This window comes from Ochlerotatus camptorhynchus, unplaced genomic scaffold (genome assembly GCF_037179485.1).
Source record: "Ochlerotatus camptorhynchus isolate MF236.1 unplaced genomic scaffold, CSIRO-AGI_Acam_v1.1 ptg000211l, whole genome shotgun sequence".
Lineage (NCBI taxonomy): Eukaryota > Metazoa > Arthropoda > Insecta > Diptera > Culicidae > Ochlerotatus > Ochlerotatus camptorhynchus.
The window spans coordinates 3,158,335-3,184,386 of NW_027040701.1; the positions used below are offsets into that span (position 1 = coordinate 3,158,335).

The 26,052-nt window shown below is 38.2% G+C and overlaps 1 protein-coding gene across 1 annotated transcript in view; it reads right to left on the minus strand.

The window, feature by feature from the left end:
- Positions 1-1,216: 1,216 nt before the first annotated feature.
- Wnt4 (Wnt oncogene analog 4) overlaps positions 1,217-26,052 on the minus strand; it is a 28,273-nt gene continuing 3,437 nt past the window's right edge. Inside the window, exons 2-5 of the mRNA XM_065224485.1 lie at positions 2,579-2,831; positions 2,228-2,485; positions 1,955-2,167; positions 1,217-1,889 (exon numbers count right to left, since the gene is read on the minus strand). Of these exons, the coding sequence (XP_065080557.1) occupies positions 1,653-1,889; positions 1,955-2,167; positions 2,228-2,485; positions 2,579-2,831 (961 nt within the window). The 3' untranslated portion in view covers positions 1,217-1,652. The remainder of the gene's footprint in view (positions 1,890-1,954; positions 2,168-2,227; positions 2,486-2,578; positions 2,832-26,052) is intronic.

A 26,052-nucleotide genomic window follows, 5' to 3' on the forward strand; every position in this document is an offset into this window, starting at 1 on the left:
CGTTCCTCAATGAGATCCGGAGCCGAAATCCAAAAATTATACTAAAAGTGGAAGGAAGTCCAAAATTGTTTCACCCGACGAAAACTCCCGCTAAACGAGGTAGGAAATGCTAATTGGTCGCGTTGTGAAGATCAAATTTGAATTGATTTATGTTTTGATCTTTATCTACGGAATGATGCTTTTTTTTTCTTCTAAAGTGCTCAAATATATGACAATCAATTGAAATTGAATCAAACTTATCAACATTTGCCAAGAATAATCAATGTAACTATCAAATACAACCTACGTTTAAAAACTAGCCCCCATGTAGCTCAGGAGCTCGTTTTTTAATTGTTATATAAATCATTTTTTTGTTTCCTAATTAATTCTACTCATATCTTGCATACATGTCTCATACGCTGAAAATTACTAAAAAAAAATCCATTCACTATCATAGCAGTTAAATTTCTTAAAGTTGAAAAATCTAAAACAAGTGTCAAAAGAAGCCCCGCACGATGGTAAGCCTTGTGTTGGTCTTGACCGTTGGATTTTTTTTTTGACAATCATTTCCAGTGAAGGTATCCACGGAACACTAGGTCATGCTGCATAGCTTTGCCAATCTAATTCTCAGGTTTGATCAAAATTCAGCAATTTTAGAATTGTTGACAAGTTTATGAACAGTTTGTTCTGTTTCTCTTACATTTGTTCATTATAATTTTCCGGCAAATCCTGATCGTAACAAATTCGTTAAAATTTGGCACAGTTATTGGGGACCAAAATATAGATCGAAAGAGTGATGGGGAGCTGGGATTTGTGATCCACCATACAAACTTAACCCACTCTATTGTAAATGCAATCAAAATTGAAGTTCCTTGATAACAAATTAGGTTTATAGCAGTATCAAGCTGTGCTTGTAGAAACTGGCACACCCTTGATACAGTTGTATCTTATCTTATCTTTATTAAAGAGATTTTCAGCCGTCGGTATTAAACAGATGTGTTATGTTATTTAAAAATATCCCCACTATTTCGTGGTTTTGAAGACTCGTATGGCAAATTGCTGGCCATTTATGCGTTTTGTAGGTATTTTGACGTTTCATGGCTATATTTGGTAATTTTGAAAGGCCATTTTGATGTTTAGTTTGAGAACCGCTGCGGTACTGAGGATAACATTATTGGGAGAGTTGATTTTAAGTAGATTCTAAATATTAGTTAGTGACAAATGCGAAACCATCGAATTCTATCTACAGACATGGAAATTTATTGGCTTCAAAGAGTAGGACATAAAGTTTGTTACAATCATCGTGTGCATTAATTCTAAGTCGCGTCTTAACCCTAAGGAAAGCAAAATTCAAGTACAGCGCATCTACTCTAGCTCTAGGTACACGTTTATTGTATAAGTTAACACTTCAACATACACGAATAGATTGAATTTGTTGGATTTTTTTGTAATATTAGCAATGAATTCATGAGATTGCAACCTAGTACATGAAAATGTGACATTGAAATTTCTTTGTGCAAGTTCAAATGAAACGTTCACAAAATGACTACTTTTTTCCTTTCCTACATTCATTACTCTCGATCCTTATGCGCTAGTTGTAATAAATAGATTGATAATAATTAGTATGGAGTTATTAAAAATTGTAAACATGTCATGATTTGGATGTTGGTGTCTTATTTACAGTAATATCGATCTTCGTATTTCTCGCAGTAATCACACACTATTTGACAGCAGCGTCCGTTTGTGAATCGGCAGCGACACTTTTCGATGGTTTTGATCACCTTGGTCGTGTAGCCACGGCCACAGCACAGAGTGGCACAATTGTCCGGATGTAGACAACGACGACCACGCGTTACGGAGCAGAATGTGGGCGACGTCTCAAAGTAGTACAGTTGGTCGTACGATGCATCCTAAAACAGTGAATTTGAATGTTATTTGAACTTGGCAATCGATTTGTCTGAATAGACAAGTGTACCCTATCTCTCAACTCCTTGGGAATTGCTCTTCTCGATGTCTTATTGTTGATCGGAATCTTCCGAATGGCATGATGGTATTTGAATCTGAGCGAGGCTGCCGTGGCATTGAAATCCCCCAATTTTCTCCAACAGGTCTTGAGCGAGCACGAGCCTGACACTCCGTGACACTTGCAGCGATCATTCATAGTGGACGTTACGGCCTGGATGCCAACCTGCAAATTATCCAATTGAGCGACGAGCTTCAATAACTATAATTTCCACCATCATCATACTTCACTATCATGCCGCAGCATCTCCGCCACCGGATCACCGTCCGCCGGCTGGAGCTCCAGAAAGTTTCTCGTCACTCGTTTGCCGTGCTTTATGTTATCGCTGCAGCCGCCCCATTTCCACGCCAGCCGTGTCGCTTCCGGCCTTTTCTCTGACGCACACTGACACTTGGACATCTTCCCTTCGGCGCAGGCACGTGCCACCGAATAGGTGATGGCCGCCGCCGTCAACGCGTGCACGAACGCCGTTTCGCGATACACCTGCAAAAATTGACAAATCAAAACTCAATCATCGATGAAAAAAAAACTGAATCCGATCAATCAACATCATCATTGAACCCAACACCGACCGACCTTCTTGAATATGTTTCGCTTTCCTCGTGTTTCGATAGAACAGTTCCAACGGTCATAGCGAAACTGTTCCTCGCAGTGGGTGACTGCGAGCCGGCGGGCTTCCTTGATGGCATCCGGAAGGCCTACGTCACGGCGACATTGGTGGTTCTGCCGACGGGTCCCGGAAAGGAACCGGCACGGCCCGGGAGATTTGGTCATTGGGCTGAATACGGCCATTACGGTATTCTTCGCCGGAAGCGATGTTTCTTTGTTGCTGTGGTGAATAGAAGAAGATGAAGAAGGGTGGGAGATGAGATAAACATAGAAGACATGAGTGTGGTGGTGGTGAGATTCGATGTAAGCTTATGCGATGAGGATAAGCTTGAGTTGAGGTGAAAAGTAATGAAATTTGGAAGCTTTTTAACAATGATGAAACTTTGTGGTGAATAAGCGTTCATGTAGGAACGCAGCCAGTTTGTAAATCGATGTTCCACATAGTCGATCAGATCAGGTCACATGGAGACGAGTTGACTCAATTTCGTTAAAATGGATTTACTCAAAAGTGTGTTGTATTTTCCGGGCTTTCCAAGAAAAACTTCCCGAATATGTGTCAGATCGATAAAGCTTTCTTTCAGTCCATTAGTATACTTCTAGACTGAGTAAAATTTTCATGGATTTTCCTTATATTCGAGAAGTTTTTCCTGGGAAGTGTTACACGGCTATAAGATCAATCCAAATTTGAGTTCAATTTACTCATAAACCGTTAAAAGTGCAGGGTGCAACGCTGAGTAAATTTCCCTGAGTTTTTTTCAGGTAAAAAATCCAGAATATGAGAAAAGTCAAGATATATACTGAGATTTTTTTTGTCAATCATCCTCATTTTCCGGTAGATTTTTTAGGTTTTTTACTGGAAAACATGAGGCAAATTCACTAATTGCTGAGTTCCTGCACATTTTGCAGTTCATGAGTAAGCTGATTTCATATTTGGGGTGATCTCTTTGGCCGTGTATACTTCTAGACTGAGTAAAATTTTCAAAGGGTTTTTCCTCCTATTCGAGCAGTTTTTCCTAGAAAATTCCATGGCTTGTGCCCGGAAAAGTCAACTCACTTTTGACTCAATTGAGGTGACTCGACTCAATTTTGTCAAAAGTGGATATATATAGTATACTCTAAAGTGAGTTTAATATTCTGGGCATATCCAGGAAAATCTCCTCGAATATCTGGAAAATCAATACAGGTTCCACTGAATCTATTAGTATGCTCTTAGAAAGAGTGAAATTTCCATGGATTTTCCTCATATTCAAAAAGTTTTTCCTGGTTTTCCATGGATTTTAACCGGAAAATTCAACTCAATTTTGAGCTGATCTAATAGATCGTGTGTTGATATATAGGTAGCGGTGATTCAGGCGTAAAGAAATCTGTTCAGAATACCATTGGGCGATCTTGTGGCAAGAGTCGATCTTAGTGAATCGATTCATTTTTCGAAAATAATCGATTCACCGATTTAATCAATCATTTCGAATCGATCTTTTTGAATCGATCTTTTGAATCGATTCATTTTTCTTCAAAATGGCACAAACATGTTTCAAATACAACGGATCATAGGAAAGTTGGTGCAGTATAATGCCAAGTTGATATTACGTTACATAAGCTATCTTGATATGACATATCACTTATAATAGTAAGTTAGTGTGATGATTGATATCATTAAGAAATAAATTGTGTAGTACGTACGCAGTAAAAGTTGTGAGTGTAATATACATACATGATGAGAATATAGTCGACTATTTAGATTTAATTTGACATGTCAAAGTTTTTGCTCAAAATACTTGGTTAGGTGAGTGATTCAGGTTATAATATTCGTTCTATTGGTATTAAATGAACGATTTAAAAAACGAAAGATTAACATATGAAACAAAACGATTGAATGATTGGAGTGTAAAATCAGATAAGTACGGAAAGTAGGGGAATTTACGTATTCTCGGCAACCTAAGCAGCGACCTTTCTTCTATAGCCTTTTTCTCTAAGGAACGGACACATATGCAGTATTGGTTTGTTTACAATCTTTTGCTGTCAGCTGCTCTAACAATTTCAGCTCCAATCTTCTCTAGTGAGAGCGAGTATTGTCGGCAACCAGTTTTTCTTCGGCAACCGTTCCATTTGAACTGCATGTAAATCTGCTGTTCTATTATCGGCAACTCGAAATCAGCTACAATTTGTAGTGCGAGTGTTGCATTTCAAGAAAATCTTGCTAGATTACTTTTTCTCAGTGGTAAAAATATAGTCAAATTGAAGCTGAAAGCATAAAGAATCGTTTGCATGCATTCAGCGAAGTGTTTTCGTAAGAAAATCCAGTGAAAATAGTGTTTCAATTTGGGTTGCCAAAAATAGTCTGTCATGCCGAAGCCGTCATTTCCCCTACTTTATTCAGATATCCCAAAACTCATCCGAGAGGGAATTTGGAAGCTTGAAACAATGATGAAACTTTGTGGTGAATAAGCGCTCGTATAGGAACGCAGCCAGTTTGTAAAACCATGGTCTTATTGGCGTTGACGGCACCGTCGAAAAATTTGCTCTTCCAGCAAATTTAGACAGTTTCTTATGGGAATTTTCGGTGGAGTGAAAGGATAGTACCAAGCCCGCCATGTTTCACGCACAGTCTGACGTTTGCTTATGAATTTTCTCATAGGAGTAAAGAGCTACAGAGTCGCCGTCAACGCCAATAGTCTTTCAGATCAGCTCAACATTGAGTCGAGTGGACTCAACTTTTATAGAAATGGATTTACTCAAAAGTGTGTTGTATTTTCCGTGATTTCCAGGAAAAACTCCCCGAATATGAGCAAAATCGATAGAGCTTTCTTTCAGTCCATTAGTATACTTCTAGACTGAGTAAAATTTTCATGGATTTACCTCATATTCGAGAAGTTTTTCCTGGAAAGTTTTACACGGCTAATGAGATCATCCATATTTGAGTTCAATTTACTCATAAATCGTTCTGAGTTTTTCCAGGTAAAAAAATCCGCATAAGAGAAAAGTCAAGATCTAGACTGAGATTTTTTTTGTCAATTATCCTCATTTTCCGGTACATTTTTCTGGTTTTCCACTGGAAAACATGAGGCAAATTCACTCATCGCTAAGTACCTGCACTTTTTGCGGTTCATGAGTAAACTGATCTCATATTTCAAAAGCCACATGTGAAAAGGGCATACAAGTTTTAAGTAAACAAACTTTTGTAGGCCCTCTTCTCGCCAACTGAGGGTCGCCCACGTAAACTAACAACATCATCTCCTATTCGCGCATTTTTTCCTAGAAAATTCCATAGCTTTTGCCCGGAAAAGTCAACTCACTTTTGACCAAATTGAGTTGACTCGACTCAATTTCGTCAAAAGTGGGTATACTCAAAAGTGTGTTTAATATTCCGGGCATTTCCAGGAAAATCTTCTCGAATATCTCAGGCGTAACATTTGATAACGGCACAAAAGCTTTTGTAAACAAAAGTGCTAAGGCCCCTTACACGCGAACCAAAAACGCCCATGTAAGCCAACAACATCATCGGGTGGAGGAAATTTTCCCCTTTCCGATAATTGTATTGGTTTGCGTGGGCGTACTTCGGTTCGCGTGTAAAGGGCCTTACAACTTTTGTTTACAAAAAGTTATCAAATGTTACGCCAGATCTGGAAAATCAATATAGGTTTCGCTGAATCTATTAGTATGCTCTTAATTTTGAGTTGATCTGATCGATCGTGTGTTTATATATAGCGCTGATTCAGGCGTAAAGAAATCTGTTCAGAATCATAGGGGCCTATCGCGTGCATGGTCGAATTTTATCGAATACCTTAAATTGGTATGAATTAGCCTGACCAAAGAAAAATACCAAAACAATGCCACACAGGTATTCATTAGGTATTCAAATATCAATTTTTGTTATGTTACAAGTATATAGTAGGCTCTTGAGGACTGCTGAGCAACGTGAAAGCAGCCATTAACAGCGCTGCTGAAGGTGCCGTTGGGTTCGTGGAGCTGAATCGACGGAACGATTGGTTCGACGAAGAGTGTCAGACGGTTTTGGACGAGAAGTACGCAGCGTGGGCGGCGATGCTGCAGCAAGGAACCCGCCATTGTATGTAAGTAAACATTGTAATAATCATTGTATGTAGTCTACACTGGTTTGACGAAATGGAAATAAATAAAGAAGTCAAGTAACTACCTGGAAAAAATAAATAATGTGGAGCGATATAAAGAGAAGCGAAGACAGCTAACCCATCTTTTCCGGGATAAGAAGCGCCGCCTGGAAGAGCTGGAGTGCGAAGAAATGGAGCAGCTGTATCGTTCTCAAGAAACACGCACACGTTCTACAAGAAACTCAACGCATCCCACCAAGGCTTTGTGCGGCGAGCCAATATGTGTCGGGATAAGGAAGGGGGTATCTTAACGGAAGAACGTGAGGTGATTGAAAGGTGGAAGTAGCACTACGATGAACATCTGAACGGCGCAGAGGCGGAGGACCAAGGCGGCAGGAGGAATAGCTTCGTCGGTACAGCGGATGAGGGGGACATGCCAGCTTCCACGATAGGTGAAGTAAGGGATGCTATCCGACAGCTTAAGAACAACAAAGCAGCTGGGAAAGATGGTATCGGAGCGGAACTTATCAAAATGGGCCCGGATAAGTTGGCCATTTGTTTGCACTGACTGATAGTCAGGATCTGGGATACAGAACAGCTACCGGAGGAGTGGAAAGAGCGAGTAATATGCCCAGTATATAAAAAAAGGCGACAAACTAGAATGGAGAACTATAGAGCGATCACTATTCTTAACGCGGCCTACAAAGTGCTTTCCCAGATCATCTTTCGTCGTTTATCGCCGCTAGCAAGCAGATTTGTGGGAACTTATCAAGCCGGTTTTGTGGACGGGCGACCGACAACGGACCAAATCTTTACGTTGCGGTAGATCCTCCAAAAGTGTCGCGAATATCAAGTTCCTACGCACCACCTATTCATCGAATTTCAAGGCCGCTTATGATACTATTGACCGTGAAGAGCTATGAAAGATTATGGACGAGAACGGTTTTCCCGGGAAGCTGACCAGACTGATCAGGGCTACGGTGGATGGTGTACAGTGCTGCTTGAAGATATCGGGTGCGTTGTCGAACTCGTTAGAAACTCGCAGAGGACTTCGACAAGGCGATGGTCTTTTCTGCCTCCTGTTCAACATTGCGCTAGAAGGTGTTATGAAACGTGTGGGCTTTAACATGCGGGGCACGATCTTCAACAGAGAAATTCGTCGGCGTATTATTGCCGGAAGTCGTGCTTACTACGGACTCCACAAGACCCTGAGGTCGGGTAAACTTCACCTCTGTACTAAATGTACCATGTACAAGACGCTGATAAGACCGGTACTTCTCTACGGGCACGAGACGTGGACGATGCTCGAGGAGGACCTGCAAGCACTGGGTGTTTTCGAACGACGAGTGCTTGCGAACCCTGTATCCAGAAAGTTGCGAAAGCTGGACGGGTACGATGGGCGGGACACGTTTTAATAATGCCGAACAACAATCCCGCAAAAATGGTGTTTGCCATCCGGCCGGTACAAGACGAAAAGGAGCACAGAGAGCAAGGTGGTTAGACCAAGTGGACCAGAATCTTGGAAGTGTGAGACGGTCAAGAAATTGGAGACAAGCAGCCACGGACCGAGTGAATTGGCGTAACATTGTGATGCAGGTGCAATCCTGAGGGATGTCGGACCAGGATAAGTATTACTTACTTACAAAAAAATAATAATTTAAAATTGATAAGACCTACATAAATGTTATCCAAGATTTGAAAGAAGATTTGTCGAAAATGTGAACGAGTTTTGGATACATAAATAAAATATTATTCCTACACTTAATTTTTTTTTTTCAAATTCCAAATTGATTTTCCTCAAATACTTTAGTTTTTAAAATCAGATTTTTTTTCTACAGAAAGACAGATTATTTATCTAGATCTGAATTGTAATTGGGCCCATACATAAATTCAGCAATTGCCTAAATTTCCAATAGCGACCAAAAATATCCATTAGTACCGTCCCAATGACGCGTTCATCTAGATAAAATTGACAAATAGTGGGTTTTAGCGATGGGCCTAGTCTTAGATCCATAGGCCAACATTAGGGCCATTTCCCCTATTTCATTTCTTAACTGAAAAAAGAAATCATTGTACACTTAGCTTAACTTGCTTATTAGTCAAAGGCTTCGTACCAACAATGTTTTGTTCTAATTTGGGAGGGCTCTGGATGAAATTTATCCACTTTGCGATGTATTTCATTGGCGAAGCGAGTTTCTGGACCAAAAATATGTTTTCTGCATAAAAAACAATTAAACTTATTTGTGGAAACAAAATTCAACATATGTAGTGTTTGTACTGATAGGTGGTTAATGTTCTACGATTTTGGTAAATTTTGGATTTTGATTCCTCTACCATTTGCGAGATTGAGCTTTTATACGTGAGAAATCGGTGACTGATCTGTTTGTTTACAAAAGCACTTACACCCTAATCCTGACTCAGTCCGGATATATCACTTGACCCCCCGGGCCTCGGAATGTTGCGTTTGCAAACGGTATGTACCGTGATGTCAAATTCCTCCAATGCTAAATGATGCAAATCCAAAGGGCTACGGATTTCTTTGTATGACATCATACTGACCAATTCAATCGTTACTTGACGCATCGTGTCTCCTTTTACCATAATTCTTCGTTTGTTAACAAACACACTCCTGCTGAAAACAGTTAGGTATTTTCCATATTTGCCCACCGGCAAAATTTGCAACTTCGTTGCTCTACTCGTTGGCAGTGTTTTGTTTTCTCAATGAGTCAATTAGCCGCCAGGAAATACTACCCCTTTTCATAGCGATGAATTAATTAGCCACTGCATCTTGGTATGTAAGTAAGTATGCAATGGAAGCCGTAGTCCTCATCTCCATTCAATATAAACGCACTCATTGTAGCTTTTGCGCTATTGGCAAAATGAGCATTCCCATTCATTAACCAGCTTTACAATCTGTAGTCATGAATGAGTCAGTGCATTTCAATTGTTCCGGAGCTTGCGATTCTGATTTAGTAAATGCTTTTCCGATATTATGCATCTTTAGGTGAATAGCTCCTTGCGCTTAGGAAAATATTTATCCACTGAAATGCGCTTCCTCCTCTTGCTGCCTCCGTCGAGAAAACGCTAATTTTGCAAGTAACTTATTGTCGAGTGGATCCCCCACTAAGGGACATCATCAGATGAGGCATATGTTGCACGGTTGCAAAACGGTTGTACGTTAACAGGACTACATGAATGACTGCTACAATACATTTCAGGGTTATGCTATGAGGGGGATCTGGAATAGGACGGCTTGTATGTTGGTTTTAAATATTTTCACTTGAATTGAGTTTGTTATCCTTTTTTTTAAGCTTGTGGTGTGGTTCGGAACGGTAGATGGAATTCAATGAATGTGACCTTCCCCACATGCATACGCCGCTATTGTATGCTCTGACAATAGAAGCATATGGGGCATATTAATGCAAATGGGGAGTATGTAACTTGTATCCTTCCACCGAGCAGAGTATGTAGTCAGTCGGAATGGCAATCGTCAACGAAGAAGTTCATGAGCTCCCCGTACGGCGCATAATTGCCATCTAGGTTAAATGAAACAAAAACAAAAATATTTCTATTGGAGTCACTTGTTGAATTGAAATCTTTCTCAAATGGTTTTGAGAGGGGACACAGAAAGCCATCATAGTGGCTGCGTTGTTCCAACTCAGACAGAAGCCATAAAATAAATTGCGACAATTTTTCGGATCTTTTCTCAAATATGGAAACTGTAATCTCGGTTGTTTAAGTTGTGTGAGGGAGGCAACCGATGGGTTCTAACTGGGCATACTCATTCTGACTGGTGCTCTCCGATGATCAACTAATTAAAAGCATTCCAACCGTGGATGCACACAGTGTCGTTAAAAAAGGATTATCATTCCTCAAACCGAGTAAAAATCAATTTAAATTCCACCAAATCGTTGTCATTACTATATTAAATATTCATAAATTAATTAAAATATTTGCCATAAAAGTCACCCACAATTTTTTGATAATACTGAAATGATACAGTTTCTGCTCTTTTCATTTTTTTTTGTCGTTGCACGCATACCCAGTTTCCGATTTTGTTGTTGCTGTTGTTTGTAGCCATTTTTGTGGTGATGTCTCTTTGACTGTTTCGGTTTAAAAATGCCACCGTGTCGCGTGCGCACCACATTTGCACCTCCACATGTTTGAAGTAGGGTTGCCCGCGCTCAAATCTCGTGCATTGTTGCTATCCTACTTGGCACCTATCGAAACATCCCTGCATTTTCGCTTGATCCCTGATTGAACAGTTTTGTCTGCGTTTACCGATGATGATGGTTCATCGCATTGCAATGGCATGGCAGTAGAGATGGCCTATCAACAATCAGATTGGCTAATATGTGTGTCGGGGATAAATATTTGATTTTTCGGAATTTTATTTATAAACGCAGAAATGGAAATGGCTATAAATTTTAATTCGATTTTATGTTATCGCTCATTTTTGAGCGCTTTTAAGCATCCGTGGAATGCGAGCGAGCTGGCTTTGAATTCGTTCCACGGATTGACGCGGCTTTCAATGAATGCCAGCAAGGTGAGTGAGTGAGTGAGTGGGTGTTATTTGAAAAGGCGCGGATCAACCGAATACATGTTGGTAAAGACAATTCGACCACGACGGTGGCACACACAGACGGTGGTATGTTAATTAGTATAATTGATGCCAAGTAGCGCGGTTGGCTGCCGTGGATAACGAACGAATGCTTGGGTACTGCTGATGGGGCAGATCACCACGGATGTTGTGGGAAACTGTATGAACTGAGCAAACAGTGGATGTTTGAAAGGGTTCAATATTTGACTGTGAATACACAAATCGTGGTTTGGTGGAGTAATGTATTCCGATTGATATGTAATCAATTAGATTTACTTAGCTCGTAATTGTGTTGATGAATTGAGTTGTTTATAATATGTGACTAAGAAGTGAAATTTGATCGTTAGAGATTTTGGCGTATGGAGAAGAGTTTGATGACATTATTAGGGTGCCAATGGAAACGGTCATCTTGAACTTTGCAAACGAACGATATACAAAAAAGTTATTGGGTCGATAAAAGACCCTATGCACAATTTGGGCTCAATCGAATATGATTTAGGAGTGTCGTAAAGTGGTCAAAGTTTGAAATATTTACATCTAAAAAATCTCTTTTTTTATGCCGAATGACTTAAACATGCATGAAACGTCAAGATGTGGTGTTTTTTTTGCAAAATTTGATTTTCTGAGGCTAAGAATTTTTCAAGAGTGGGATCCGGGATTTGGGACCTTGATGAAGTGGCTTAGGGGCTGTTAATAAACTACGTAGACATTATATATGGGGGGAGGGGGGGGGTAACATTTTTGTATGGACAATTGTCTACGCAGGGGGAGGGGGTTAAGAATCCTAAAAAACGTCTACGTAGTTAATGAACAGCCCCTTACAAAATTGTTCACAATTGTATCCAAACTTCTTGTAAAACATTTTAAACCATGACTAGCATTTGGAGAGTTTTTTTTTACCCAGTTCGTTTATTGAGCCTTCCAGCGTTAGCTTTACGGAGCCGATAATTCAATGTTCTTTGTTTGTAACGAAATTCTCTTAAATCTATGTCTAGTAGAACTTGGGCCAAATACTCGCGGCTTATTCGAGCTTTGAAGGGTACATAGTCGAAGGAAAGGATCAGGGGAGAAGCTTAGGGGTGGGTTTTCGTTGTCTCATCAGAGCGTTGTCGACAGTATGAATGGTAGTTCGGTTCTAGATTCGTCTGGAGTTCAATTGGCTATGGTGGGTGACCAGTGGGTGACGATGAGACTCATCGAGATGGTGGGACAAGACAAAAAAAAAACAAATAAAGAAAGACAAAATACAAAGTAATTAAAATCTTATACTAGACATTTGAAGAAACATATAAACCGACTGCATATAGCAGATATCACGAGCTCCCAACACGTCTCTGATAGGAACATAGGGCTGTCTTCCTTGATACTCGAGGGTATTCAAAAGTCGCTCTCTGGCGGCGTCATTATCCGTACATTGCCAAACTGCGTGATCGATGTCATCGTAACCGTTTCCACACCGACAGATGTTGCTGTCCACGAGGTTTATTCTATTAAGATGAGCATTTAGGGAGTAGTGGTTGGACATAAGTTTACTCATCACGCGAATAAAGTCGCAAAACAAGCCCAAGCCTTTAAACCACGCTCTCGAAGAAACATTAGGAATAATTGATTGTAATGACTGTCCAAGATTTCCCAATCGGTTCTCCTACTCGAAAAGGTAACCATTTGGTAAGTGATACTTTACCAGGATGGAAACCTTTTTTTTATTAGGGTGGTCCTTTTATTATTAAAAATTTATACATGCAAACGTCATAACTTTTCACCAAATGATTCTAAAAATAAATCCGAAAATCTTCCCACCATAATGGGAAAATTTGCTATTTCATGTCCATTAGACTAATGCAAAATTTGAAATGTTCGCTCCATAGTGCTCAAACGGTTCCAAATTGAGTAATAAATAGCCTCCTGAAATTTAAACTCATTTGGTAAGAAACTGACTTGTCACAAACTATTTGAAGTTTATATGGAAATTACTATGGGAAACCAAACTTTTTGCTCATTGTCATCTAGCCTTTTCCGTATTGCACAGTGTTAACACCACTACCGTCGAGTTGGTCACTAGACTGATGCAAAATTTGAAATATCTGCTCCACAGTGCTCAAACGCTTCCAAATTGGGTCCTGATTAACCTTCCAAAATTTGAACTCATTTAGTGAGAAACTGACTTGGCACAAACCATTTGAAGTTTATATGGGAATTACTATGAATAAACCATAATTTCGGTTTATATCGATCTCAAAATGTACCAGTTCACTCTACTTTAGAAAATGATAGCTTAACTTGTTGAAAATTTTCCCAGCTACAATTTTATTCAAGACCACTTTTCGATCAAATGTAAGGGACAAAAATTATTAATGATTCAAGTCACTGATGTCTTATGATTATGCTCATTCAACTGGTCAGCAGGCAACATTGGTGTTTATGGCGCGTAGAATAGAGGACACAAATCATGGCTACTATGTCACACTGCAGAATAAAGTGTTGTTCACAATACAGTTACTTATTCTTACCATAAGATTATCAATCTCTTAAACAATTAATAACTATTTAATTTGACGTTTGGCTGAAAAACGATTTTCTGCAAAGTTGTAGCTGATAAAAATTCTCATAAGAATAGCAATAGAATTTGTTAACAGTACAATATGTTAAGAGGCTAGAAGACAATGAACAAAAAGTTTTGCTTTTCCATAGTAATTTCCATATAAACTTCAAATGGTTTGTGCCTAGTCAGTTTCTTATCAAATGAGTTTAAACTTTCGGAGGCTAATCAGGACCCGATTTGAAACCGTTTGAACACTGTGGAGCGAAAATTTCATTTTTTGCATCTATTGGTCACCCTATCTCAATCGGTTCCAAAGCTTGTCTGATGAGCCGTCGTTCCACGTTGACAAATCAAAACAAATGAAAAATAGCATAACAGAATAATAGCTATTGTCACACGACGTGGATTGTATTTCTAAAATTTCTACTTAAACTTAGTTATCCTACAATAAAGTTATTCAGTTAGCGCTTAAAACTAGTGTCCTAAAATAATGGCGAACTAGTGGACGACCTAAAGCTACACACTTAGAAATACTCAATCTTTCACGTGACGGAATCCATCTTTGACATAAAGGATGAGATGTAAACAAATATGTCATGTAAAATTAAGTGCTCCGAGACTGAAAAGCTCGAAAATACGATTGATTGAGCTGAATTTCGCGCCTTCTTCTTCTTCTTCTTCTTCTTCTTCTTCTTCTTCTTCTTCTTCTTCTTCGCATTTCAAGCTTATTGCATATCGCATATTAGCTTATTGCGTGCTCTCAACTTACTGTTCTAGATGCACTTCCACAGTTATTAATTGAGAGCTTTCGATGCCTGTACCATTTTTGCATCGGTATAATTGTGTGGCAAGTCCAATCATACTTGTATGCCCAGGGAAGTCGAGAAATTTTCCAACCCAAAAAATTCCTAGACCGGACCGGGAATTGAACACAGCCACCTCCAGCATGGTCTTGCTTTGTAGCTGCGCCTTTACCGACTGAGCTAAGGGAGGCTCATTATAAAGAGAATAAATACTGACGATGGTCAAATACAATAAATAATTAGTTTAGATAGTTTAGAAAAACAATAAATAACTAGTTTAGGATTATCAATGCTGTTTTTTATAACTCATCTTAATTTAATTCTGGAATAGAAATATCTACTCACCATAAGAACAATAGTTCATTTCCATTTCTATCCTTCTCAGGAATTCGCCAAATTTACCAAGGGTGGTTCTATTTTTTATATATTTTAATGTATAACACTCATGTCACCAATTTCTCGTAAGCATCAATTGAATCACGCATAGTTGCATCATTGATTAAGTTGTAAATGAGAAATGTCAGTTACGTTATATTTAGGATTAATACCTGTGTATTGGAAAATAAATATGCGATAAACAGTAAACCTGTTCATTTTAACAGAAATGTTCGGGATGCAACGGGTCAACCGTGATTACTGTTCGTCATGTTAATTTGAACTTCTGTGTAAATTTTCAGCAAAATCGGTGATGATTTATAGGTTGAAGCACCCAGCCATTCAAAATGTTCGTTATTTTTATAAATTGCTGTTATGGCTCGAGTTGAACTTGCCTGTGACAAAAAAAAAAACACGTCTACTGAGGATTCATATTTATAAAAAAAAAAAATCATCTATCAATGAAACAGTCATCGGTCATCATAGAAAAGCAATGCAACTATGTTCTGTCAATCTAATTGAAGCTTTTATTGGCTCTGTTGTCTTTTGAATTTTAACTATAACGGCCTCTTTTCTGATTTTTATCTCTCAATCAAACTTCAATAAAATCTCTTTGAATAATCAACCTTTGGTCACAAAGTTGGTAGATAACACATTAAGCTTTGCTATGAAAGTTGTTACAGTAGTTTTCGTTGTTTCAGTCTCGAGATGCAAATATTATAAGCCGTAAATTACCTCAAAAACATAAATTAACTTGAAGCACAGAAGTTCAAATTAAGATGACAATGCATGATGCATTCCGAACATTTCTGTTAAAATGAACAGGTCTAATATACAGTATATCGCAAAATTGAGCGCACACCCTTATGGAACATTTGCTGAAACATTTTGAATACCTATTTTTTTTTAAATCTTGGCTGGTGGATAAATAGATGTTATTGGATTTATCGCTTTTTTTTTTCCTCTGTTCGGGACATAACACCACTGCGACCAGTAATTTGATCTATTGTAGTATATCCCGTGTCCTTAGTTTAGTGCATGTCGTATTACTCCATCACTATTGAGAAATGATGAAGTATTCGGTTTTGATACAGTTGTCATTCTTGCCTTCATCGCAAGGAATCGATTCTAACTGAAAGGTTCCGCTATTTATACCCTTCGGAGTTGGAACACCCTCCAAAGGCGCGCCCCTTTGTCAGTCAAAATTGGATTCCTTAACAACAAAAACAAGCTATGACACCGATAATGGCCATGCATCAGAACCCTAGTCTTAACCACTTCAAACTAGGGAACAACGATTAGAAGATTAGGAATCACATAGATGAAGACTAACTAACTCATTTTTTCCATTGTTTCAAGATCATCCTCGGTCCAGGCAACCCGAGGACTTATCACTATCAACAAGGCATAAAAAGTAACAAGGACTAAGATGTGTTCCTTTGATTACTGAAAAATCCTGTTCCCCTAGTTTGAAGAAGTTAGGACTAGGAATCGGTGGTAGATCTTACATCCCGTAACGTACCACGAAAAGGTGATCTACCCACGTTACGGGGCATTTATCGCTTTAGTTTTGGACTTTATTTGAAGAACCTGTATGAAGTTAGATTAATTTTTGTAAACCGCTCGATTTTCAACTTTTTACCTGGTGGACGAGTTTTAGTAAAATAAGTGGAATATGAATGATATTTATTATGACTAAAGATGAGCAAAATTTAAAAAAAAGTTTAGTTCATTATATTGCAAGAAATTATGGGTTTTCAAGCAAAGGGCGTTTTTCTTAAATAGTTCTTACTTTTAATAAACGCAACCAAATAAGCCCAACACTGTACCAATAATTGATAAATTTATGATGATTCTACAGCCAGAAATTCAGAAACGTATCTTTTTAAATTGTGCTTTTAAATCTGGTTTTTCTAAAATTTAAGCACATCTGTACGCTCAATTTTGAGATACACTGTATGATTGTTTTATGTATAATATTTAATATTTATATAATATTTGTGTACAGCATTTAATCATATTTAACAAATTATTTCAAAATTTTAATAGTTCTTGGTCGCTTAAACCCGAGCACGCAAATAGATTAGATTAAATTAGTGGTTTGAGGAAGCTGCTGCTTTGGACCGGTGAAAATGTTTGAAAAGCTATACAGTGCCTTCCCGTTTTTGGCAACACGACCTCATCAACTAATTGTTTCTTCAAATTTCGGCTAGCACTTTCTGAGGATTAATTCATGACATTTCAAGTAGATAGGATCTCCAAAGAGGGTTCTAGTAATATCAGAGATGGAATTAATTAATTAATTTATCTTTATTATGGAGGCTTTCAGCCTTGGGCTGGTTCGCCTAGAGATGGAATTAAGCGATGGATGGATTTTCTAGAAAGTGAAGAAGACAAAAATCATGTGTTGCTAAACACGGGAAGGCACTGTATTTCTAATATCCTCGATCACCAAATCTTTGGGCACGATTTTTCTACGCTGATGTTGATCATAGGAATCCGGCAAAATTAAAAAAAAAACTGTTATTTTTGTATGATTAAACGGTTGTAGCTAAGAGAGAAACTTTGTAAACAAGCGTCTAATGATTCAATAATAATATGCAATGAATATTCAGTGTTCACTCGGTTGTCGACAAAAGCAGGCCACTCTCGATGTGTGCCACGCGATCATCTGTTTTCTCGGCAGCAACCATTGTGTCCCAACAAACAATTGAGAGCTCTTATAAAACACCTGAGTTGATCAAACGTTGAATAATAGCTTCCAGAGTTGAACAAGAATGTAGTTGTATTGCCATTTGATTAAAAGTTTTAAAAGCTGTTGGAGCACTCTTAAATGATTGTTTACGTTCGGTTTAACTATATGCTTTATAAGACCTACGATAACTTTTATAGCACCTTAGTTAAACTGATTCACAAAAGCTATACAGAACGTGGAATAAACGCATCAAAACAAACAATTGGGAGCTCTTATAAAACACCTGAGTTGATCAAACGTTGAATAATAGCTTTCAGAGTTGTACAAGAATGTAGTTGTATTTCCTTTTTGGTTAAACGCTTCAAAAGCTGCTTGGAGCACTCTTAAATGATTGTTTACGTTCGGTTAAACTGTTTGACAGGAGCCATATAGGATGTGGAATAAACGCATCAAAACAAATCATTGGGAGCTCTTATAAAACACCTGAGTTGATCGAACGTTGTATAATAGCTTTCAGAGTTGTACAAGAATGTAGTTGTATTGCCTTTTTGGTTAAACGCTTCAAAAGCTGCTTGGAGCACTCTTAAATGATTGTTTACGTTCGGTTAAACTGTTTGACAGGAGCCATATAGAACGTGGAATAAACGCATCAAAACAAACCATTGGGAGCTCTTATAAAACACCTGAGTTGATCAAACGTTGAATAATAGCTTTCAGAGTTGTACAAGAATGTAGTTGTATTGCCTTTTTGGTTAAACGCTTCAAAAGCTGCTTGGAGCACTCTTAAATGATTGTTTACGTTCGGTTTACCTATATGCTTTATAAGACCTACGATAACTTTTATAGCACCTTAGTTAAACCGATTGACAAGAACTATATAGAACGTGGAATAAACGCATCAAAACAAACCATTGGGAGCTCTTATACAACACCTGAGTTGATCAAACGTTGAATAATAGCTTCCAGAGTTGTACAAGAATGTAGTTGAATTGCCATTTGGTTAAAAGCTTCAAAAGCTGCTTGGAGCACTCTTAAATGATTGTTTACGTTTGACCAACCACCAACCACAATTTTGTTGCTAAAAATAGCACAAGTGATAGGCACGTTTATATGACCATAAGGCAATGATTATTCGACTGCAAGAGAAGTCACTCAAGATGAGCTTCATATACTTCTCTCATATGATCAAAATATGTATTCAAGAATAGAGCAGATGGAAACAGAAGCGGCTGGCAATCCGGGATCATGAGTTCGAATCTTGCTTCGAGAAACCCTCGGTGGAGTAGAGGTAAATTATATATAGGTGTTATTAATAAATGCAAACATTAATTTAAGACATAAAGGGTGATACGGTCAAAATTTGGTCAAGGGAAAACGCGTGTAAATCGGTGAAATCGTTTATTTAAAAAATCAAATTAAATTTCTTTTTCAAGTTCAATTAGTATAAAATTCAGGAAAAATATTCAGTTAGGCTTCCACTTTTCCAAATCCGAATTGCCGGGCCTTACGCTTGACCCCTGCCATCAGATTTTGTACAGCCACCTTGTCCACCTTCTTCGCCGCAGAAAGCCAGTTTGCCTTGAACTGCTGCTCGCCCTTAGCAGTTTGTTTGGTCTTCTTTAGGTTCCGCTTGACAATTGCCCAGTATTTCTCAATTGGGCGGAGATCTGGCGTGTTGGGAGGGTTCTTGTCCTTGGGAACCACCTGCACGTTGTTGGCGGCGTACCACTCCATGGCCTTTTTACCGTAATGGCAAGATGCCAAATCCGGCCAAAACAGTACGGAACAACCGTGTTTCTTCAGGAAAGGCAGCAGACGTTTATTCAAACACTCTTTCACGTAAATTTCTTGGTTGACAGTCCCGGAAGCTATGAAAATGCTGCTTTTCAAGCCACAGGTACAGATGGCTTGCCAAACCAGATATTTCTTTGCGAACTTTGACAGTTTCATGTGCTTGAAAACATCTGCTACCTTTCCCCTTCCTTTTGCCGTATAAAACTCCTGTCCTGGAAGCTGCTTGTAGTCGGCTTTGACGTAGGTTTCGTCGTCCATTACCACGCAGTCAAACTTCGTCAGCATCGTCGTGTACAGCCTCCGGGATCGCGCTTTGGCCGTCGTATTTTGTTTATGATCGCGATTTGGAGTCACTACCTTCTTGTAAGTCGATAGTCCGGCTCGTTTTTTGGCTCGATGCACGGTTGTAGTCGATACACCCAGCTTGTTTGCGGCATCTCGGAGAGAGAGGTTAGGGTTTCGCTTGAAACTACCGGCAACTCTCTTTGTCGTCTCAGCGGCTTCCGGTTTTCGATTTCCCCCCGATCCAGACTTCCTGGCTGTCGACAAACGTTCCCGAAACACTTTAATTACATTTGTAACGGTTGATTTGGCAAATTTTAGCGATTTTGCCAACTTTGCGTGCGAGTAGCTCGGATTTTCGCGATGCGCGAGCAAAATTTTGATACGCTGCTCTTCTTGCTTGGACGGCATTTTGACAACTGAAGAGTGAATTCCAAAATCAAAATAGAAGCAACATTCTACACACACACACCTTCAAAATGAGGGGTGTTCAGGTTTTTTAAATGCAAAATTGAAAGAAATACGTCAAGTTGATATTGACCAAATTTTGACCGTATCACCCTTTATATCATATAATCAACGATAACATTTCTAGATAAATTCTCTCAATTAATGATTAGAGAGATTAATTGAAAGAATATCAATCAAAGATTAAACAGATGCTTGTTACTACTTCCTCCATGATCACAGAATGTGAATTATGGCATAATTACATATTTTTTCAATGTGCACAAATAAATTAAATTAATAAAAACTGTACAAGCAATTATTTTGGCGTACCACGACAATTGTTAAACTAATTTTAATCTGTGAATATTGTGAGTACTTACACAACGGTTATTAAGGAGTCATTAAAAAGTGCTATAAACACTTTTCACCGCTTGCTGTATAGTGATTATTTAGGAGTCATAAAAGAGTGTAACAAACGCCTCTCAGGTTCAATCTCTAATACATTTCGAAGCAGCTGTTAGGAGGTGTCTACAAACGTTGTATTAGAGTTTTCACCAAAACAATAAAGCTTGAGTTCAAATATGTATCTATAAACGTTGTATAAAAGTTGCTTCTACTCCTATACCGCGTATACATATAATGCTGTAGTTGAACAGGTTCTCCAAACCAGTGTAAACAAGAGTTTTACAGAGGTTGTAATAAACAAATTGTACAGTTATTATTCAGCATGCAGTTGAATAAAATCACAATGGAAGCGTTTCTTCAACAAGAAATTGATTTTGGGTAAACGTTTTACTGAATACGTTAGACAACACCTTTGTGTTGCAGTTGTATAGGTTCTCCAAACCAGTGTAAACAAGGGTTTTATAAAAGTTGTGGTGAACAAATTGTGCAATTATTATTCAACATGCAGCTGAACAAAATCAAAACGAAAGTGTTTCTTCAACTGGAAATTGTTACTTGGGTGGTCCTCCTCATTGTTCTTCATCAGCAGTTCTTTCGGTCGATGCATCGTCGATTTTGGAAAGCAACCGTTTCGTGATGAGTGTGTGAGTGCTGACCACGTTTTGCGTCCATTGTTGCAATGGACGCGCTCTGACCCTGGTTGGCGTAACCGCCATACAATGTAACTACTGGACGCGCCTCCAGTTCTGATGGAGGAGGCTTTTTGGATAGCGGAAGATAAAGTGTTTATTGTGTTGTACCTTTTGACTATAGTTTTAAGATGTATTGTATAGTGACCAAGAATCCCCGGCTCAGTAAAGTTAATTCGTTTGAGCCTTATCAAATAAATTAATAAACAAAAAAAAAATATAACGAATATTAAATAAGTTGCTTTCGGGTACATTTACCGCAAACTAATGGTTTTGCCTTTATTTATATATTTATTTATTTATGACTAAACATCAACAGGCGTCATTGACCCCAATAATGTAACCTAAACTGAACATGAAAACATGACCCTATTGAAGAGTCTCTGTAAACCACCGATTGCGCTGAACATGCTATAAATGGTTCGCCGTATGGGCAGACGTAGTATTGAATCATTCTGTAGGGCTCTGGGTTGAACATTGATGTCAATTTGCTCAAGGAGAACATGGCAATCGGTGCGTCCTTGCAAAATATCTGCAATTAGCAATGCCCTTGCTGTATTTCTTCGGACCGACAGGGTCCAAATTCAAAAATATAAAATATACTTTAATAATATTTAAGTGCACCATCGTAGTGAATAATCACGTAAAGAATGATAGTGATGGTAAAAAAAAAGTGATCCAGTAACGCCTGGGGGATTACCTTTTCATGGTGCGTTACTGGCATTAAGATCTACCACTGAAGCCTACCCTGGGTATTGGCATAACCTTGAGGATTGCTCAACTGCAACAAGGTCGCAGGGCTTGTCTGTATCTTTACATTTTGAAAGATGCAGGATCTCGGCAAAGAAGAAAATTGGAAGACCATGCTTCACAAAACCTGCGCTGGTTTTGTGGCACGGTGTAGAAGAAAGCGGTTGATCGGGGGATTATTAACAAGAGGTGGCTAAGCTACGACAAGATTTTTCACTGAAATGGTGGAATCGGAATACGAAAACTCGGACGATACTACCAGTGATTCAAGTAGCGATGATCAACTGAACATTCCGGATTTCAGAGGTTTCTCTAAACGACGAGGATGATGCTTTCCCAGGATTCGTCTAATCAGCATCATAATAACCATCGCGCTATTGTCAAACTCTGTGAGGGTAAAATCAACTAACAACTTCCCTTACTTTTCACGAATCTCGATCATTATTAACAGGTAAATATTCATTTTATTCAATTAGTATATTAAACTGTCATTACTGTTCATACTATCATTGCAACTAATTCATTTAGGCATATCAAATTGACCTGCATTGGGTTATTATTTTGCATGCAATGATATGGGAAAAAGGAGGGCTCACGATTCAGCTTGGAGAGTGTATGGGAGCCGTTCTAGGGGTTGTGTTGGGCATGTGGTTCATTTAAGGAATTAAAGTTTGACGATGGTGATCCACTTACGTTCTGGATTGTGGCCTTGTGACTTGAGATTGGGCCTTCATAAGGCTCCCTTCTGTCTCGCAACATAAAAAAAATAAAAGAAAATAAAAAGAAAGAGTGGAATTCAGGGTAGCTACTCGATCGAGAAAACCAGCAATTAAATTGGAACTGAAACCAGTCCTAAAAAAGCAGGAAACAGCCGGTAATTTGGTTGCAATCGCAAAATATATTTGTATTTTAACCTAATTAACGATTTGTACTTTCTCCTCTGTTTTATGTTCTACTTGTGTATACAAACTGATTTTTATTTTTTTTTTTACTTAACTTAACGACGTTATTCTCCTTAGTCAGTGATAAAGAATCATAAAAAAGGCTTAGTTTCAGAAACGTTGGTGTCTCATAATTTATTCGAAGTCCTGAGTATCACCACCCGAGTATCTAGATAGAAAACCTTAGTTTCACGTATCCATCTATTGGAACATAAGTGAACCACTCTGGCAGTGTTCGGAAAATCATTCTCAAATCCAATTCATTGAGCCTCCCTGAGAGAATAATCACGCATTCAAACCTGGAAAACAATTCTCACCAAACAGATTTTCAAGTACTTTCACGCACTTACACTCATAATTTCAAAAAATTATCCAGAAGTAGCAAATATTATATTCAGTTGAGAGATCTACGCAATGAACTAGCCTACGGCCCCGTAACGTGGGTAGATCACCTTTTCGTGGTACGTTACGGGATGTAAGATCTACCTCCGATTCCTAGCCCTGACTACTTCAAACTAGGGGAACAGGATTTTTCAGTAATCCAAGGAACACATCCTAGTCCTTGTTAAATTTTTAATGCCTTGTTGATAGTGACAAGACTCGGATTTGTCTACCGAGGATGATCTTGAAACAAGGAAAAAAAAAATGAGTTAGTTGTCTTCATCTATGTGATTCCTAATCTTCTATTCGTTGTTCCCTAGTTTGAAGTGGTTAAGGCTGGGGCTCTGATGCATGGTCATTATCGGTGTCATACCTTAATTTTGTTGCTAAGGAATCCAATTTTGACTGACAAAGGGGCGCGCCTTTGGAGGGTGTGTCAACACTCCAAAGGGTATAAATAGCGGGACCTTTCAATTAGAGTCGGATCCTTGCGATAAATGCACTGTAACTGTAAACTGTGTAAAGAACTGTGTAAACTGTAAAAAAATCGAATACTTCATCATTTCTCAATAGTGATGGAGTAATACGACATTCACTAAACTAAGGACACGGGATATATTACAATAGATCAATTTACTAGTCGTAGTAGTGTTTGGTCTGGAACAGAGGAAACAAAAAGTCTACGGCTAAAAATCTAAAAAAGAGTTGAGAGATCTGGTCCTGAACCATTTTCCATATCTTCCGAAATCTTCCGTTCGAAATTTACATGATTTTTTTGCAGCGTGTTCTTATAAATTAATCGTCATGGTAACTAGTAATTGATTGATTTACAATGTATTTCAAAATCGAATGTACAGCTGTTCTTAAATTTTAGAAAAAAATAGAAACAGATTCTCGAGCACAATTTGAACAGACTGGCTATTGGCTCATCATACATTTATCGGTTAATGGAATAGTATTGCGTTTATTTGGTTGAGTGTGTATGAAGTTTGAACTATTGTAGAAAAACGCCTTTTTCTCAAAAATCAATTTTTATTGATATACAATTAACCATACGTTTAGAAATTTTCACTAATTTTTATTCATAATTAAGATCCTTCATATGCTACTAATTTAGCTAAAATCCGTTCACTACGAAAAATGTTGAAAATCGAGCTTTTACTAAAATTACTCAAACTCTGCAAAGCTCTGCCAATTAAGTCCAAAGCTATACGGATAAATCAATAAATAATTGTTCAATCACCAGCCAAGATTTTAAAAATCTATCTTTTCAAAAAGGTAGGGGTCTCACGCTATGTTTAAAGGTGACTTTTAGGATTGGGTCATACTTGGACCTCTAGCATCAAAATCTGTGTGGTTTGAAATATTTCAACAGTATAAAATTTCATTTTTCCATTGTTTTATTTTTTACTTAGCGTAAAAATACATTTTGATTTTTCTAAAAAAAATTGACCAATATATTGAAAATTAAAAGAGCACAGTTTTTTCTTCAGATTGTGACTTTGTTTCGGACAGAATTTTCTAGAATGCTTCAAAGGAATATTATGCATAGATTCATGGTGAGGTAGTATTAAAAATGACTTCATTTTCAACAAATATTAAGGGTAGTGCTCTTGCCCCTAGTTCTCATACCTATACCATTATACGAAACGTCAGCATTGAAAGGAACATTTTCAGGACTGGATAGAAAAATATAGGAAATTGCTTTGGCAACTACGTCCCAATTGAAACTGAATACCTTCGGTTTTGTGCTCTTTTGTATAGGAGGTTTTAATTGAGAGATTTCTAAGCGATTTTTCCAATCGTATATTGCACGAGTAGATTTGATTAAATTAGTAAAACTCATAATTGGTATAAGCAGATCACATTGGCTATAAAAAGACAGGTGGAAACTATAGATACTCATGTGATGTGTGGCTATGTACCAAATTTGATATCCCAACGAGCATTTCCATACGATTTGTCCGTGCGTTTGGATACATTAGCTGATATTTGCACATCTATTACGTGAGTACTATTGTAAAACCAACGTCTGAGAAAGCAACAAAATAAAAAAAAAATGCCTCTGGTTTAAAATTTTGTTTAATATTCCTACATTATCAGTATGGAGAATTTAATGATTTTGGTTTTAGGAGAGTTCTGTAGACTATGACTTATAGGATGCTTTAAAACTACACTGTTACTTGCAATGTTACTTGTGGTGTCTAGAATTTGGCGAAAGCAAGTACTTGTTAGTAAGCAATAACAAATCCGTTTTAAAATAACATATATGGTCACTATTTCTGATAATAATTGGCCTACCTACCTTTAATTCACCAACCACCTTGTTTTATTTTCTTATCCCATTGGATCGCGTCTTTTTTTTCCTCTGTTCGGGACCTAACACCACTGCGACCAGTAATTTGATCTATTGTAGTATATCCCGTGTCCTTAGTTTAGTGCATGTCGTATAACTTCATCACTATTGAGAAATGATGAAGTATTCGATTTTTTTACAGTTGTCATTCTCGCATTTATCGCAAGGATCCGACTCTAATTGAAAGGTCCCGCTATTTATACCCTTTGGAGTGTTAAAACACCCTCCAAAGGCGCGCCCTTTGTCAGTCTAAATTCGATTCCTTAGCAACAAAATTAAGGAATGACATTGATAATGACCATGCATCAGAA